The 17,562-nt window shown below is 39.5% G+C and overlaps 1 protein-coding gene across 7 annotated transcripts in view; it reads right to left on the bottom strand.

The window, feature by feature from the left end:
* kcnc3b (potassium voltage-gated channel, Shaw-related subfamily, member 3b) overlaps positions 1–17,284 on the bottom strand; it is a 64,467-nt gene extending 47,183 nt beyond the window's left edge. For 3 of the 7 annotated variants that reach the window (XR_008806902.1, XM_056249395.1, XM_056249396.1), the window contains exons 1-2: positions 16,806–17,282; positions 2,065–2,733 (exon numbers count right to left, since the gene is read on the bottom strand). Coding sequence is in view for 6 of the 7 variants with exons in the window: in XM_056249395.1 (XP_056105370.1) it covers positions 2,065–2,682 (618 nt within the window). In the remaining variant the exon portion in view is untranslated. Of the gene's footprint in view, positions 1–2,064; positions 2,734–16,805 lie in introns of all 7 variants that reach the window. The other 4 variants (XM_056249393.1, XM_056249394.1, XM_056249398.1 and 1 more) reach the window with 4 other exon arrangements.
* Positions 17,285–17,562: the final 278 nt, after the last annotated feature.

Here is a 17,562-nt window from a genome sequence, read left to right as displayed (position 1 = left end):
AAGCTGCACAGTCTTATTCGCACAAACACTAAACAGCATCATGGTAACACATGAAATTTTAAAAATGCAATAAACATTAATTTAACAACATTAAATGTAACATAAAACTCTAATGTACATAACTGATAAGAAAAGAACTAATAAAACTAAGAAGAAACATAGTTATTTCAACAAAAATACATCAAATGTGAAGTGTCACGCAGGGAATTGTGGGAATGTCAATTTACGGTTTTTCACTGTAAATTATACAATGAGTTGTTCTTTTTCACTTTCAAAAACTGTAAATTTAACGGTATTTTACAGTAAAATTACATTAAATGTACCGTTAGATCTATCACAGTTATTTACCGTATATAGTAAGGAGACTTTCTGTTAACCAATTAACAGTTTTTCACTGTAGCATTTTTACAGTCTTTTACCGTTAAAATCACGATAATTTTTTACAGTGTGCAATTACACGCAGAAATATGAGTATGGTATGTGTTTGATGGTGATGCAATGTGTGATTCTGGGGGAATATCCAGTTCTTTTTGACAGGTTGCACTCTTCAAAACTCATTTAACCAGCTTGGGTTACAGGTTAATCTACAGTGACTTAACCTCAGGGTAAATGTCTTGATCAACACTCAAAATATTTTTGAAACTGTGAATAAAATGAAGATTACTGGAGCACATTTTCACAAGAAAATATTTCAGCCTTTCTACTTTACAATGTCGTGTTCAATTCAATATTTTAATTGCCGTTTTACAAGCAATTTCTGAGTGAAAATTGTTTCAAAGTTCAGCGAAGGACAGTTCGTGATCCCACAGCTTCTCAATTACCAGTTCAGATCTTTAAATACTCCAGAATGTACAATTACTGACTAATTAGACATTATCTGACGCTTTTATCCAAAGCCACTTACTATAAAAAGTCACTTACTGTACACTTTATTAAGGGACGTATCTTTGCTTAATGGCACAGTGATACTTCAACTCTCATGGACCTACAAACCTACAAATGTTCAGTTACCAACCCACTAGGCTGCATCACCTCAAAGAAGGTTAATAAACTACAAAATGTTACCTAAACATACACACTCACCAATGTATATATGAGTAACTAGCATCTAGATTTACTAATTAAGTAAAAACAAGCATAAAGGCACAATGACCTCCCATCTCACAGTTAACACACAGTTAAAAGTTGAGTTAAATTAAGTATTTAGTATCCCTTGTGAAGGAATAAAAGTGCACAGATTTCTTAATTACTCATTTAGTTGATGCCTTCATCAAAAGTGACTAATTACTGGTTCAATCCCTCTGGAGTAACCTGAGGCTAGGCGTCTTATTCAAGGGCACAATGATATCTGATCAACGCTTATGGTGTTTGAACTTTCAGCTTCAACATGTCCAACCTTTATGTTAAACTATGAAAGTTAGTTTAGCGGGTTAGCAGAAGTATATACTAAGGATTTGTCTATTCATAAAGGGGGGCTAAAAAAGTGAACACTCGTAAAAAATAAAGCGAGTTTTTACAGATGCAGCTGAAGAAACATTCCTCAAAGAACCTTTCAGAAAAAAGTTTTTAAAAGAACCATTTTTTTTCTTAGAGTGAAGAACATTTTCTAAAGAACATTTTATGGTTTTTGATGAAACCCTCAATGGCAATAAATAACTTTTATTTTAGCACTTGCAAAAGGGGGTGTTTAAAGCGATGCAATAGAACCATTTAGGTTCCCAAAAGAATCAAACGTTCTTAAAAAGAACCATTTTTTCATATAGTTCAAAGAATATTTTAATAACCTAAATAACTTATAAAGAACCACTAAAGAAGAAGAGTGTACATTTTCTAAATGCTCAAACTCAAGGGCACAATCCACAAACCATTCTCGTATTGGAACCTAAAACCTTCAGTTAACAACCAAACTAGTTCATGCATACAACATTTTGGGTCTTCAAAAAGCACTTGGATGTACTAATCAGGTTATAAGTTCATGGATTCGGCAACATATCAGCCCACCAGCACCATGAGTTAACCGAGTTAACGGAGCTGTCCATGCGTAAAGAGGTGCTGAACACTCACCCGCGCGTATTTGGATGAATAAGGGTCCTCGAAGAGCGCCCAGATCCGGGGTCGCCACACGCGCCACCAGCCCGCTTTCCTGTTGTCCTCCTGCATGCAGAGCCGCTTCAGGTCTCCGTCCCCCGCGAGCGCAGGGTCATCGTCCGGTACCTCCGGCTCGGGCGTCTCAAAGCTGTCCAGCGCCTCCTCCGCGTCCCGGTGCTGCCGGTAGTTCATCCAGCAACACGCCTCCACATCGGTCTCATCGATGCCCCAGAAGGCGAGCTCCTCCTCGAACAGCGGGCCGCACACGTCGTTAGGGCAGTGCAACTTGCCCGTCCGGTAGTAGTTGAGGATGAACGAGAAGACGGACGGGTGCCTGTCGAAGAAGAACTCGTCTGACTTTGCGTCGTAGTCGAAGTTGCTGAAGGCGTCCGGCTCAGTGAGCCACGACAGCCGCGTCCCGGGAAGCGTCTTCAGCGTGCTCCGGTACGTCTCGTGCCTCACGCCGCCGCAGTTGATGACGATTTTCTCGCTTTCCGACGGGCAAGTCATGTCGGCGCTGTAACATGCTTTGTTGGACGACTTGTTCCCACCCTTGCGCCCTTTGAATGAGGAGACACACACCGAACTGAGCATAGGGGAGGGAGAGGAGGAGAAAAAACGGAGAGGGGAGGAGAGAAGAGCGGTCTGTAGGGGGGAGGCAGGAGGGAGGGAGGGGGGAGAGAAAGAGGGAAGATGTTTAGTAAAGGTATAAGGAAGAGATCTTGCACATCATATGGGGGTCCCGCTATTGATATGCCAAAAATACTGCAGTGACATGAAGGTTGCCATGTGACCTTGTGTGTTTTTTCGGGCAAAAGTTGCTTCATGTGTGCGCGTAATTGACGCATGACTTTATGACATCAACATCAAGATTAAAGAATGCATGCATCTTATACACTCTTAAAAATAAAGAGTCCAGAATGGTCCCCCCTCCCCTTTAATTTTTGGTTTCCTAAAGAACCTTTTAGTGAACAATTCCAAAAAGAACCATTTGTGCAATGGAAAGGATCCATGGATGTTTAAGATTCTTTATGGAATCATAGATGTCAATAAAGGACATTTTTAAGAGTGTAGCTCATGCACAGTAACTGGTCTCCATTTAAAATCACCCTTTTCCTTCAAATCTTACAATTGCATGCGGTCTCTGAATTAATAATAGGTTACAAAATCATAATGCTGTTTAAAAGAGTTTTAGAGTTTTTAGCATCTCACACTGCAGGACTTCCCAAGAGTATTTCATGTAAACTAATCAACTACACACTTATCTGTAAGACACTAAAAAAGATCAGAGCACATCGAATAACAATCGTACGGAAACATTCAGTACAATACAAAGGGCTTTGATGCCGTTTTGAACACACAGGACACATTAAACAACAGGATCATAAAAACAATTGTCCCTTAGCACAAGTTATCCACAATGAGATTTACATTTATTCATCTAGAGGATGCTTTTATCTGATGCAACCCGCAAATGACAAATGCAAACAGAAACGATAAATATAAGAGAGAACACGATAAGTAGAGCTACTAGACAACAGAATAGAATAGAATGCAATATGAGAATTATATAACTGGCAGTCAAACAATTCATTATTATTTTTTTTCTCTCTCAATACTTCAGTGATCAATTGTAAAGCATGATAACTACTGAAAAAGGTAAGTTTAGTAATCAAAAAGTCATTAATGCATGAAACCGAAGGAATATTTCATATATAATTGAATGCAATTGCATGCATGTCGACTACAGATACTGTCCGTCAATCCATCATTCATGCGTATTGCTTTCAGACATCCTTTGGCCCGCAACTCTCAAAGCTACGCCACTGCTAGACGCAACTGAGGGCGAGAGACTATTGCGACTGATTAGAATTCTATCTGTCTCTCTTTCCCTCCGTCTCTCTATCTCTTTAAATGAAGCAGCTAATAAGTCAAGAGCTTCACTGCAGCTTCATTGCATGGAGGGAACGAGAGAGAAAGAGGAAGATAGAAAGGTGCTCATTATGCACACACAGCAGTACAGCACTGTAGCCGAGCGTCACTGAGCAGGAGGGGGTGTGAGCGAGAGAGAGGGAGAGCGAGCGAGAGAGGTTTGGAGAGAACAGTGCAGCTTTGCTGCAGTAAAACCCTGACTTTGTGCTTCTCCCTCTTCTTCCCCTCTCTATTATTGTAGTAAAGAGCCCTGCTCGAAATGGTTGATTTACTTGCTTTTAAAGTATTCATTCCATTTTGCTCTCTTTCTGTTCCTATCCCATCTCTGTTTGCCCCCCCCCCCCTTACCTTTCTCCTCCTCTCTTCCACCCCCCATCCCCCCATCCCATGCTCTCCAAATCCGCATTAAGGAATCACAATTCACTGAGAACGACTCTGGAGTCCAGCATCACTTTTCTCTTTTCTACTACATCACCTCCTTTCAGCTGATTCCTTCATCATTTCATTTCACAAGCACTTTCTCCTTCTTCCATTACTCTCTCTGCCTCTTTTTATGTTTTTTCTTCCATTCTGTCTATTTAATCGCACTTTTCGGCAGCTAGAAACTCAACTCCTTAGTCACTTTCCTTTCTGTCTATTCAAATTCTTTTCTAGGCATTCTGGTGAAAGTTAGTCAACTCTCGCAGAAATACACTTAAACAGCTTGAGCAAGAGGGATCTAGAGAAGAAGGTCAAGAAAGAGGATGGAAATATTAAAGGTAAGACTATTTACTTCTGATAGCGGATGTATGCGATGTCTGCAAGAGTTGTGCTGTTTATGTTAGTGTAGAATATATATAAGGTTGTGGTAACTTTATCATAGAAGTAAGTGCATTAAGTTATAACTTGTTATTAAACTTTAAATACACCAAGTAAATGTAAAGTAAATCAAAGATTATCGGAGCACATTTTACAAGAAAATACTATTTCAGAGTTTCTGCTTCAAAATGTTACATTTAATTCAATGTGTTACATGCCATTTCTTTGTAATTATCGGTGAAATTTGTTTCAAAAAGATCTTTGTTTAATTGTTTAAACCCTGACTAGTATTCACAGTGATTGACTTAAAACTACATGAGCACCAGAAGTTAAAATACTGTACTTGTGCTTGCATAAAAAAAAAATTTGTATATCATATTGATTTTGTTGCATAAACACAGAGCTTTCAGATTAATGCAGGAAAAGCAATATAGAAATAGTGAGTTCAAAGCTGTTCAGGTGCATAAATGTGACTCAGAGAGCATGTTAATGGAATAATGTGATACTTAAATGAACCCAGAGGAGGGATCATTAAAGAAAACAATTAAAAAAAGTGAGATAGTCGAATGCACAGATGGAGGAAAAGTGAAAAAAAGCTGGCATAGAGGTCGAGGGGAAAGATATTAGAGCAAAAATGAAGAAAAACAGAAGCTTTTGTTGAAATAAAAATGAATGCAGACTCAGAAGTTTGAAGAGGGCTGATATCAGCACCTCGGACAGCAGCAGGACTGCGGCGACAGAGAGAGGGCAAACAAAACTAGACCAACACAGAGAAAAGAGGATGTGGAATGAGTTACGGGTAGAGTAAAAGTAAGGATTTGGCCCAGTAAGGTACTTTCAAACTATGCATTAAAAAAAGCATAAAAGACTATTTATTAGAATCAATTAGGGTTTGGTATAGTTAATATTAGGGAAAATATGAAGAAATATTGATTACATGATGAGGAATATACGTGTACCTGACTAAAAAATAATATGCAAAAGTTTAAAATGACTAAAAACGTAATCCCTGCTGAAGTACTGAAGAATTGAGAGGGTTAATATTTGACTGCGCCGTGTGTGTGTGTGTGTGTGTGTAAGGCAGGCACCAGAACTGAGCTCGGCAGCAGTGGTGACGTTTTATTTCATTTATTTATTTATTTATTTTCATTTTTTGGGAAGGGGAAGGGATAGGGGGGTCACAAAGAGAAGGTGAGAAAAACAAGTATAGATAAAAGAGAAGTAGGCAAGAAAAAAAAGAGGGTTTAGAGATTATGCGAGCGGCGTGAGAAATCCTGAAACACAGGGTGAGGGAGACAAGGTATAATTACCCAGCGCATTCACCCTCTCCTGTGTGTGTGTGTGTGTGTGTGTGTGTGTGTGTGTGTGTGTGTGTGTGTGTGTGTGTGTGTGTGTGTGTGTGTGTGTGTGTGTGTGTGTGTGTGTGTGTGAAGGCATGTGACACAGAACCTGCGCAAAATAAGACAACACAATGAGAAGTAAAAATGCTGTTAGCACTGAAGAGGAAATGGAAGCTGAAGGAGAGAAGGAGAGGGTGAGCAGTGGAGGACTGCAGTGACGCTAATATACATTAGCAGTAACACTGCAGCAAGAGGGGGAGGGAGAGAAGAACAGATCAGGAGAGACCAGCACCGACAGAGAGAGGGGGGAGGGGACGAGAGAGAGAGAGAATTTAAAAGACTGGAGAGAGTTAGTGACTTACGTTCCTGTACTTGGGAAAAAATGGAAAGCCTGCTCATGAAAGAGAGCGAGAGATTGGAAGGGGGGGCTGGAAAAGAAGGAATACAAGCAAATGAAAAGGAAAATGCAGGAGATATGAAGATGAAAAAGAAAAAAAGCCAATCGTTGCAAGGCGTTCGACAAGTAAGAGTAGGTCTTAGCCATAAAACCTGAAAACTTAAAGGTGATTTTGATGTTAAAATGTCCTATTATCCAGCCTAATATGAAAAGACAACTATTAGTAAATCAATTGTAGGTTGATTTCCTTAAAACACACACACACACACACACACACACACACACACACACACACACACACACACACACACACACACGTGAATCTGTGCTGCTTTTAAAACATTGCTCTGTTTATTTGATCATCACAACCAGCCCTACACAGCAACACTGACTCGACCAATGGAGTGAGTTTGGGGTGGAGTGTCCTGTTTCTAACCAATGGCAGACAGTGGGCGTGTCATGGGCTGTTCGGAATAGAATACTGCGCAGTCGATTGAATATTATGACTGAATCAGTCTATATAGGCATTAATCAGAATAAACAATTATTTCATCAATACAGTTAATTAGCATAACTGTAGGCTGTTTACTGTTGCCAAGCAATGCATCAACTTGCTATATTATAGTCACAGGCATGAGTTTATTGTTAGGGCCGTGTTTTACTACAGTTTCAAACATCAGAATGTTGAGTCAGAAATATCTATCTAATTAAGAACTCAAGATTAAAAAAATGAACCTGAGAAATTAAAATAGCCATTAAAAATAACAAAAAGAAAAAAAAAAAATCACGAAAAAAAAAAAAAATAGTATCCTGCTGCATCATTTACTTTACCTTATGTTGTTCCAAACCTGTATTACTTTCTTCTGTGGAGCATGAGAGAAGATATTTGGAAGAATGTTGGTAAACAGTTTTGGTTCCCATTGACTCGCACTGTATTTTTGTTCATGCACTGAAAGTCAACCGTAACCCAAAGTGTTTGGTTACCAGCATAAGTTCACAGAAGAAAAAGTCATACTGGTTTGAACAACATGATGAGGGTAAGTAAAATAATGACAATTTACATTTTTGGATGGACTATCCCTTTAAAGCAGCTGGTTTGAGTTGGTCTCCTTAGCCTGACCAGCTGAAAAGTGGCCAAAACCTCTTTAAAACCACCAACAGATGAGCCTGGCCAGACTGGGAGACCAGCAAAAATATTTAGGCCGGTTTAAGATGTTTTCTTTTTTCAGCAGGAAAGGGTACATAAAGGACAAAATGAAAAAAAAGAATGAGTAAACAGCAAGATAATATACCTTAAGCCACCGTCACACTAGACTTTGAGCATGCAAAATTTCTTCGGACTCTGCAGCGGTCATGATATGACGTCACACTATGAAGCGTCTTTTTCATAAACATGAATTCAACATAGTAATACACTCAAAATGTACAAAATATACAATCTACTTGACTATACTGCAAAAATATTGTTCTTTTAATTCAGCCAAGAGGTCAAGCCTGGACGCATCGATCTTCTACTAGTCAGATGTCTTCATGTGTTGCGAATTCGCAGGTCCGAGTCATAGACTGTAAACAAAAGATGGACGACGCCCCTTCGCTCTCTTCCATTGGTCAGAAGTGAAGCCGCCAGTATCCCGATATGGCGCTGACATCTTGGAACTTGAGTCTGCGCAGAAACGATTTCGGGACCAGACCTGCGCAGTAGTGAGCGGGAAGTAAAGCCGCGAAATCAAGGCAGAATCAAGGCCCTCACTCTCTCCTGCACTTTTTAAAAATGAATTATAGAAATTTTGATATTAAATTTAAAGCTCCAATCTCCTCAGTCCTCCGAAGATCCCGAAAAAAAGTCTGTTGGTGCTTCAGTGACTACTTCGCTCAGAGAACCTGTCAATCACAGCTGTCAATCATGACATCACCACCACATCAAATAACTAACTAAAAACAAACTTATTTTAAAAACAAACACTTGAAATTACATCAGCGTGATAAAAACTACTAGCCTGGTAATACCAAACTCTGCTACTTCGCTTTGCTTCGTAGACAGAGCCTGGAATGGCATAATTATAATGGCATACTTTCTCGCGGGGGGGCGCTTGTCTGAAGTATAAAATCATTGGTTACCCGTAAGCCAATCACATAACCCAATCACCTCTCTCTCCAACTTAAACATCACCTCCATTCAAAATGTTTAACAAACACTCTTCTTGTTCGGGCTTCACTTTGCAAATGCTGGGAATATTCTCCACAACAGAGCGAATTGCATCCCGTATCTCCATATCCGCGGTCGTTTTCGATTTCCCTAACCTAAAATACAATCTTAAACTCGGCGCTTAGCGTCTACGTCACGGCTCTCAGCCCGCACTCTGTTCGTTGATTGGCCGGCTGTTTTCAGGCCGGAGGAAAACTGAGAGATAGGTCGCTATCTCAGACTGAGTACAGAAGCGAACTGAAATTGAGCGGAAGTACGAAGTCTGATGTAGTTAGGCTAAAAAACCATTGACAGAAACCATTTTTGGAAAAACAATATTTGAAGTGTAATTTAATTGTTTAGTTGGTCTCACGTGCCGTTGAATAACATGGGGAGGCGGGGTTTATGACCTATACTAGGACCGGCCACCGGGGGGCGATCGAGACGCTTTGGCTTCACTTTTCAGGGCTTGTGCTTGAAACTTGAAAATTGGAACGCAGCGAAATGCGAAACTTTTCGCTTGAGCTTACGGTCCGACCAAGCGGCAACCTTCGTATCTCTCTTGAATCCTACGCGGAAGTGACTTAAACTGCAATTCATCGACTGGCCACTAGCGTCAGGCTCCAAAAAAGAGTCAATCCCATAGACCCCCCTGTTAAAATGCCCAACTTTACAGCAGAAAAAAATGTGTTTACAGCCTGGTACAAAAAGGGGTTTGGTCTATTTGGCTAATTTTGCCCTTCATGACAACTGTGAGGTGGGTGATTTTTTTTTATAACTCATCCGTTTAAATTATATTAGGCCTTTAAGTTCTAAGTTAAGTTAAATGAACCACTTTATTAATCCCACAAGGGGCAATTGCATTAGGGCAGTTACAGGTGGATTGCCTCTACTGTCACTACTAGTCGTTTGTCTGTTAGCGTCACGCCACCTCAGCTAATCCCGCATCTTTGCCCATTTTTGGTTATCCGGAAGTGACGTGCTGCCAAGATGGCGACGGCTGGTTCCGCTCACTTTGGGCTTCAAAAATGCTCTTCAGAAACCTATGGGTGATGTCACGGACACTACGTCAATATTTTTTTAGTCTATGGGGCTGACACATTTGCATGCGTTTGAATGGAAGTCAATGGAACCAAAAGTGCAGTGTGACCGGCCCTTCAGTCAGGTCTGACACCATATTGAATTTACAATGGCAAGAAGTTTATAAAGGTGCTAGGTCACGTAATTTCCACAATTCACAACTTTCAATGTTTTATGGAGTTTTTGTCTACCAAATAGTTTTTCCCCCCAGAAAGACATTTCGTCAGCTGAACAATCAGTGTGTTGTTAAACAATTTCGTACAATCCAAACTTCTATCCCTCAAAGCCTCATTTTCATTCCTGTCGAAAATTAAATATGGCACTACCCTAATTAAGGTCTATAATGTAAATGACAGAAAGCGATAGAAGACCTTAAAGGGATAGTTCACCCAAAAATGAAAATTAGCCAATGATTTACTCACCCTCAAGTCACCCTCGGTGTATATGACGTTCTTCTTTCAGACAATACAATCGGCGTTATATTAAAAAATGTCCTTGCTCTTCCAAGCTTTATAATGGCAGTGAATGGCCGTTTCTGTTTTGAAGTCCATAAAAGTGCATCTATCCATCATAATATATCCATCATAAAAGTGCATCTATCCATCATAAAAGTGCATCCATCCATCATAATCTATCCATCATAAAAGTGCATCTATCCATCATAAAAGTGCATCTATCCATCATAATCAATCCATCATAAAAGTGCATCCATCCATCATAATCTATCCATCATAAAAGTGCATCTATCCATCATAATCTATCCATCATAAAATTGCATCTATCCATCATAAAAATGTATCTATCCATCATAATCTATCAATCATAATCTATCCATCATAAAAGTGCATCTATCCATCATAAAAGTGCATCCATCCATCATAATCTATCCATCATAAAAGTGCATCCATCCATCATAAAAGTGCAACCATCCATCATAATCTATCCATCATAAAAGTGCATCTATCCATCATAATCTATCCATCATAAAATTGCATCTATCCATCATAAAAGTGCATCTATCCATCATAAAAATGTATCTATCCATCATAATCTATCAATCATAATCTATCCATCATAAAAGTGCATCTATCCATCATAAAAATGTATCTATCCATCATAATCTATCAATCATAATCTATCCATCATAAAAGTGCATCTATCCATCATAAAATTGCATCTATCCATCATAAAAATGTATCTATCCATCATAATCTATCAATCATAATCTATCCATCATAAAAGTGCATCTATCCATCATAAAAGTGCATCTATCCATCATAATCTATCCATCATAAAAGTGCATCCATCCATCATAAAAGTGCATCTATCCATCATAAAAGTGCATCTATCCATCATAAAAGTGCATCCATACATCATAATCTATCCATCATAAAAGTGCATCTATCCATCATAATCTATCCATCATAAAAGTGCTTCTATCCATCATAATCTATCCATCATAAAAGTGCATCTATCCATCATAAAAATGCTTCTATCCATCATAATCTATCCATCATAAAAGTGCTCCACACAGCTCTGGGGGGTTAAAAAAGGCCTTCTGAAATGAAGCATATCGTTTGTGTAAGAAAAATATCCATATTTAACACGTTACAAAGTAAAATTCTAGCTCCCAGCCAAACGCAGTCTACTTGCGCCCAAAGCGCAACTTACGCAACGTGTGACGTCAGAAGTAGCGTAGTGCGTCATGGCGTAGCGTAAATATCAGCAGTGCGTCGCATTAGTTGTGATTTAGGCGTAAGTGGAATCCGTATGTTCGTTTGACTGGAAGCTAGTTATTTTACTTTATAAAGTTTAAATATGGATATTTTTCTTACATGAACGTATCGCTTTGCTTCAGAAGGTTTTTTTTAACCCCCCGGAGCCGTGTGGAGTAGAGTTCTCAACGGGCCTGAAAATTACAACCCGACCCAACCCGGCCCGTGGCTTTTAAAGCCCGGACCCGATGTAACCCGACACATCAACATGAATGAATTATCTGCCCGAACCCGACCCGCGGCCCGACGCCACCCTTTTGATCGGTGAATGATGTATGTAGAATGACTGCTGCGCTTGACGCAGAGAGAGAGAGAGAGAGAGCCCCGGCCGCGCGCGGGCGCGCGCGCGCACTCTCACGTCTCACACATTCCGCCCATCCAGCTGACATAAACCACATTTCAATAAACGAAAAAAAATATCCAGTGATTAAATGTTTTCTGTATTGACGCAAATCTTGTGCGATGTCCTAAACTGCCGAGATAATCACACAACGTGTCGCGCCGCCCCTGAGCAACGGTGATTTCACCTGCAGCAAGTTTACTTTTCACCAACTCCATCTTCTTCTCCGGGCTAAAGGCGTGCACGCAGCGGCGTCAGGTCTGCCCTCGCGTCGCGATGCACGTTGCACGCAGCAGCCAGACTTTCTTTACAGTGAACAGCAGCGATGAATAATAAATGTTTTTTTTTTCTTTCACTGTACAATTTAAAAGATTAAGCCCGAGGTCCGACCCGACCCGAGTCATTTGCAAATATTTTCGACCCGAACCCGTGGGTCCCGTCGGGCCGACCCGACCCGTTGAGAACTCTAGTGTGGAGCACTTTTCATGATGGGTGGATGCACTTTTATGATGGATGGATGCACTTTTATGATGGATAGATGCACTTTTATGATGGATAGATGCACTTTTAGGAGATGCACTTTTATGATGGATGGATGCACTTTTATAAGATGCACTTTTATGATGGATAGATGCACTTTTATGATGTATGGATGCACTTTTATGATGGATGGATGCACTTTTATAAGATGCACTATTATGATGGATAGATGCACTTTTATGATGGATAGATGCACTTTTATGATGGATAGATGCACTTTTAGGAGATGCACTTTTATGATGGATGGATGCACTTTTATAAGATGCACTTTTATGATGGATAGATGCACTTTTATGATGTATGGATGCACTTTTATGATGGATGGATGCACTTTTATAAGATGCACTTTTATGATGGATGGATGCACTTTTATGATGGATAGATGCACTTTTATGATGGATAGATGCACTTTTAGGAGATGCACTTTTATGATGGATGGATGCACTTTTATAAGATGCACTTTTATGATGGATAGATGCACTTTTATGATGTATGGATGCACTTTTATGATGGATGGATGCACTTTTATAAGATGCACTTTTATGATGGATAGATGCACTTTTATGATGGATGGATGCACTTTTATGATGGATGGATGCACTTTTATAAGATGCACTATTATGATGGATAGATGCACTTTTATGATGGATAGATGCACTTTTATGATGGATAGATGCACTTTTATGGACTTTAAAACAGAAACGGCCATTCACTGCCATTATGAAGCTTGGAAGAGCCAGGACATTTTTTTAATATAACTCCGATTGTATTGTCTGAAAGAAGAACGTCATATACATGTAGGATGACTTGAGGGTGAGTAAATCATGGGCTAATTTTCATTTTTGGGTGAATTATCCCTTTAAGTTGCAATAGGCATGATATGCATTCCAAAACTCTCCTCATCTTATAGCTCCCCATCTACAGTATATTAAAGTCTGGCAGCCCCTCACATGTTCCCGTCTGGTGCAGTGGAGCCCCATCAGGACATGAAGGGAACTGCACCGATGCAGAGTGCTGCAGTCGCCTCCCCTTTGCAGTGACACCACACACACACACTCTCTCTCTCTCTCTGTTCCCTGATCTGATCTTTGCGCCAACAATTTCAACCATTCTATCGAGACATTCATCAAAAGCGCACACCGTCCCACGTCTTCCTCTTCCTCCTTCAAAGGTCAAAACATTAGATCCACTGATGCAGAAAGAATTATGTGCAGACAGACAGACAGACAGAGAGAGAGAGAGCACGTTAAAAGGATATTTTCCCTGCCTGCTAGCAGTCTTATCTCGCGCAAGCACGGGGTATTTATTGATACAAAAATACTTCAGCAATAAAACCCAAAATGCATGATTCACATCATAAAAATCATTTCGGATAGACAGGACATCACGTGACGCACTGGTGATGTGTCGATTTCAGCAGCTGTGAACATAACACATCTCAGCAGCAGACTCCGTGATTGTGTGCGTGTGTGTGTGTGTGTGTGCGTGCGCGCGCGCGCGAGTCAGCGCGTCTCACATTTTCATTCAGCGACGTGCTACAGACCGCAGTGGAAAGCAGACTCCATATTGTCTGCTTCAGCTGCTGTGTAGACAAGCGTTTCCACCTTCCTTAAGGGCAAACTATCATTCTGGGCTACCTGTGAGCACACATAGCAGCCCATTATCCTCCAAACAAAAGAGCGCGCAACTGCGCCATTGGCTGCCAGAGGAGCTCTTCCTCTTTTTGGAAACGTGTGCAGCACACTAACCTTTTTATTACATTTCACGAAGTAAACAGCTGGTAAACGTACTTCATGACTAGAATTATTAGTAAGATATACATTTTATATGCAGATTACATTGTAAGTAAACATTTTAAAATGATCAAAAGATCTAACTATGCTTTGATAATCATAAAAAGTGAATTAACATATTTTGTGTGGTTGAGACGAGAGGATGAATATTAATCCTAAATGAACACACAGTAGCAAAAATGTTAAAGTTGAAAATAGAATAATATACGCAACTAACAAATGCTACAGCAACTCCAACAGAAGTATTTTAGGTTTCATACATTGTATGAAATTATATGATCAATAAGTTATGACAACATGTTTTTACATTGCTTTAACTCATCAAATTTCAACTTTTTTTTCATAAGTTATACAAGATTCAGCTCATTAAAAAAAAAATCAGTTTAATGTAATTTAAGTTAAAATGACTTAAAGATTCAAGTTGGCACTTCATTTATGGCAGCAACTTTTTCTTTTCAGTGTAGGCTACCTTTCAGTCAGAGGCAAATAGAAGCTGTGTATAAAACAGAAATCTGAGACTGGGAAATATAAGGGATTACGAGAAATATGAAATGATTAAGAGGTCAAAGTTGCTAAATGAGGAAAGTATCATCTTACAGCAGTGTAACCCCTTCCTCACCTCTGCGTCTGAGAGCTCAGCTCTTTCTCAAGTTTAACAGCAATTACAGCAAAGTGTCTGAAGAGAGAGAGACAGAGAATCTATTAGCGGACTAGCAGAGATGGGGCACAGTGACATCATCACGTAAATGTCAACGGACCCGTTGGAACTTCACAAGGACTGTCTTGACAAATACAGCCAGTTAACTTCGCCGAATACAAGACAAGGTTCTTTACTGCAAACTTGCAAAAAATTAAACTGAAAGGATAATACAACTTGTTTGGTATTACAGGATCAGTATGTGTTCTAAATCCAACCAACTATTGAAATGTTACAGTTTTGTTGCCAATAACTGATATATTTCTGTAACTTAGGTTTAACAATTATGTAAGATCATACTTGCTTATAAAGAATAATAATAAATATGACCACATCATCTCAGCATGTAATCCACTGCCATCTGCAGTACAGAACTTTTTACACTGTCCACAGATCAATCGACCCTAAAATCGGGATAATAGAGGACAATATTTTACAGATACCAATGAGAAGTCTACAGTTTTGATATGTTGAAAGCAGCACAACGGTCTTCAACAGTGATAGTAATCAGAAATGTTTCTTGAGCAGCAAATCATCATATTAGAATGATTTCTGAAGGATCGTGTGACACTGAAGACTGGAGTAATGATGCTGAAAATTCAGCTTTGATCACAGGAATAAATTACATGTTAAAATAAATTCACCAAAAACAGTTATTGTAAATTATAATATTTCACAATACTGTTTTTATTGTATTTTTTGCTTAAAAAAATTAAGCCTCTGTGAGCAGAAGAGACTTCTTTCACAAACAAAACCAAAAATTACTGACCATTATATCAATTCAATCTCACTTATGATTGTCCAAACAGACTAAAACATAAAAGCCTAACTACTTTTTGACTGCTTATTTACAGAAGAACAGATAAAAGTGGGAGAGAATTGGGAATAATATTGAAATACTTATCAATCACAACTTATTTTAATTCAATCAAGTGTGATTGTAAAACTGTATTTCACTCAAAAGTCATAAGTAGAACTGTATTAATAAAAGTAGCAGATGCTCCAACACATCTGATTCCATTAGCTCGGTGTGTGATTTGATTTAAGAGCAAATGCCTTTGTTTAACGTGGAGGAATAAGGATATAAAGCATGTATCAGATTAATCTTTCAATTATCAACCGGCTTTTCAGTTTTTGCAGCAATCATACCAAACCACTGGTCACCGAGTTCAACATCCATGAACAGCTCTTTAATTATTTACACCGTATATAAATAAAACCTGTTGCCTTCCATTTCTGCCCTCTTCCATGCTTTTATTTCACGAGTTCACACAAGCTCTGCTCTGTTGTCCGTTTCTCTCTCTCAGTCTCTCCCTGATTACTCATCCCTGCAGAAAAGACGTGACACTGGTTATCCACGGTTCTGCCTTACACTCGGGCCAATAGGTGAAAATGATCCCAAGCAATCCTATTCCACCTGTTAATCCTCATAAATCTGGCTGTGTGAGGATATGCTCAAATAGACTGTGCAAAACATGTGGACATGCATGTAGTGTGTCCCGCATCTCATTTCACACACCTGCCCGTGTGCCATGATATCCCACACAAATGCTGTTAGTGCTGGTGTGGCCGGGTTCAGCATCAATGCATTTACCATGAACGCACCACATTAAAGCAGCACAAAAAAATACTTGTTGAATGTTGTGAAAGTAATGCTCACCACCGCATAAAACACCCCGACCCATTAAACACTAGAGGAAACATATGATAAATAGACATGAAGAGAGTTTATTTAATCCCATAACAGAAAATTGCATGCAACATCACATCAGACACAATATACATACATTTAGTGCACTACAGACACAGTGTAGACATCTATACTAAACAGCATACTCACTTGACCTGGGTTGAGTTAAGATCATATGTTAATCCATAAGCATAACCCGATGCTTTTCTCAGATCACGACATGTACGCTCCAGTTTTCCTCGAATGTTTTTAGTGCTGATAATTAAGAGTAGTACACAAGATCATTACCACTAATGGAAACAACACACACTCTATTATAGTGTATGTGTTACACCTTCCTCCCCTTCATAGGCTGCTTGCACAAATAATTTCACCACCCTAATTTGATCTTCCTGCTCCCTGGCGCGTGCGAACAGGTTTTCCCCGTGGAAGAGAAGGATGATGATGATGATGTTGGTGGTGATTTTTGCCCCGTTTGAAATCGCCCTCCTGATGTCTAATGCAAGCGGTTCATGTTTCAGACAGACGACACACACACACACTCACACACATTCACGCGCTCACACACTCACGGCTCCTGGCGGAACTGCACCTCGCTCGTTTATTTATTTAATTCATTTTTTCTTTCTTTCAGATGTCACGCGTGGGCGGTGGGAGGACTCACGCGAGTTCGGTAGGTGATTGTGACGTGGCGCGCGCGCGCGAAGGGAACGGGCATCGCGCGTGGAGATTCATCCAAAAAATGAGTAAAGATTAGAAAGACACCGACGTTCACAGACTGTAAATGTGAAATATTTTTGTGTTCAAATGACCGAGAGCTGTAGCTAGTTATGGTTCTAGGAAAATGCATCTATTTTTACTCTACTTTTATATTTAATAATAATAATAAATAAATAATCTTCATATC

The sequence above is a fragment of the Rhinichthys klamathensis genome, unplaced genomic scaffold, assembly GCF_029890125.1.
Source record: "Rhinichthys klamathensis goyatoka isolate OS25496 unplaced genomic scaffold, OSU_Roscu_1.1 h1tg000059l_1, whole genome shotgun sequence".
Lineage (NCBI taxonomy): Eukaryota > Metazoa > Chordata > Actinopteri > Cypriniformes > Leuciscidae > Rhinichthys > Rhinichthys klamathensis.
The sequence above is the reverse complement of the archived record's forward strand: the minus strand, read 5'-3'. Positions and strand labels throughout refer to the sequence as shown.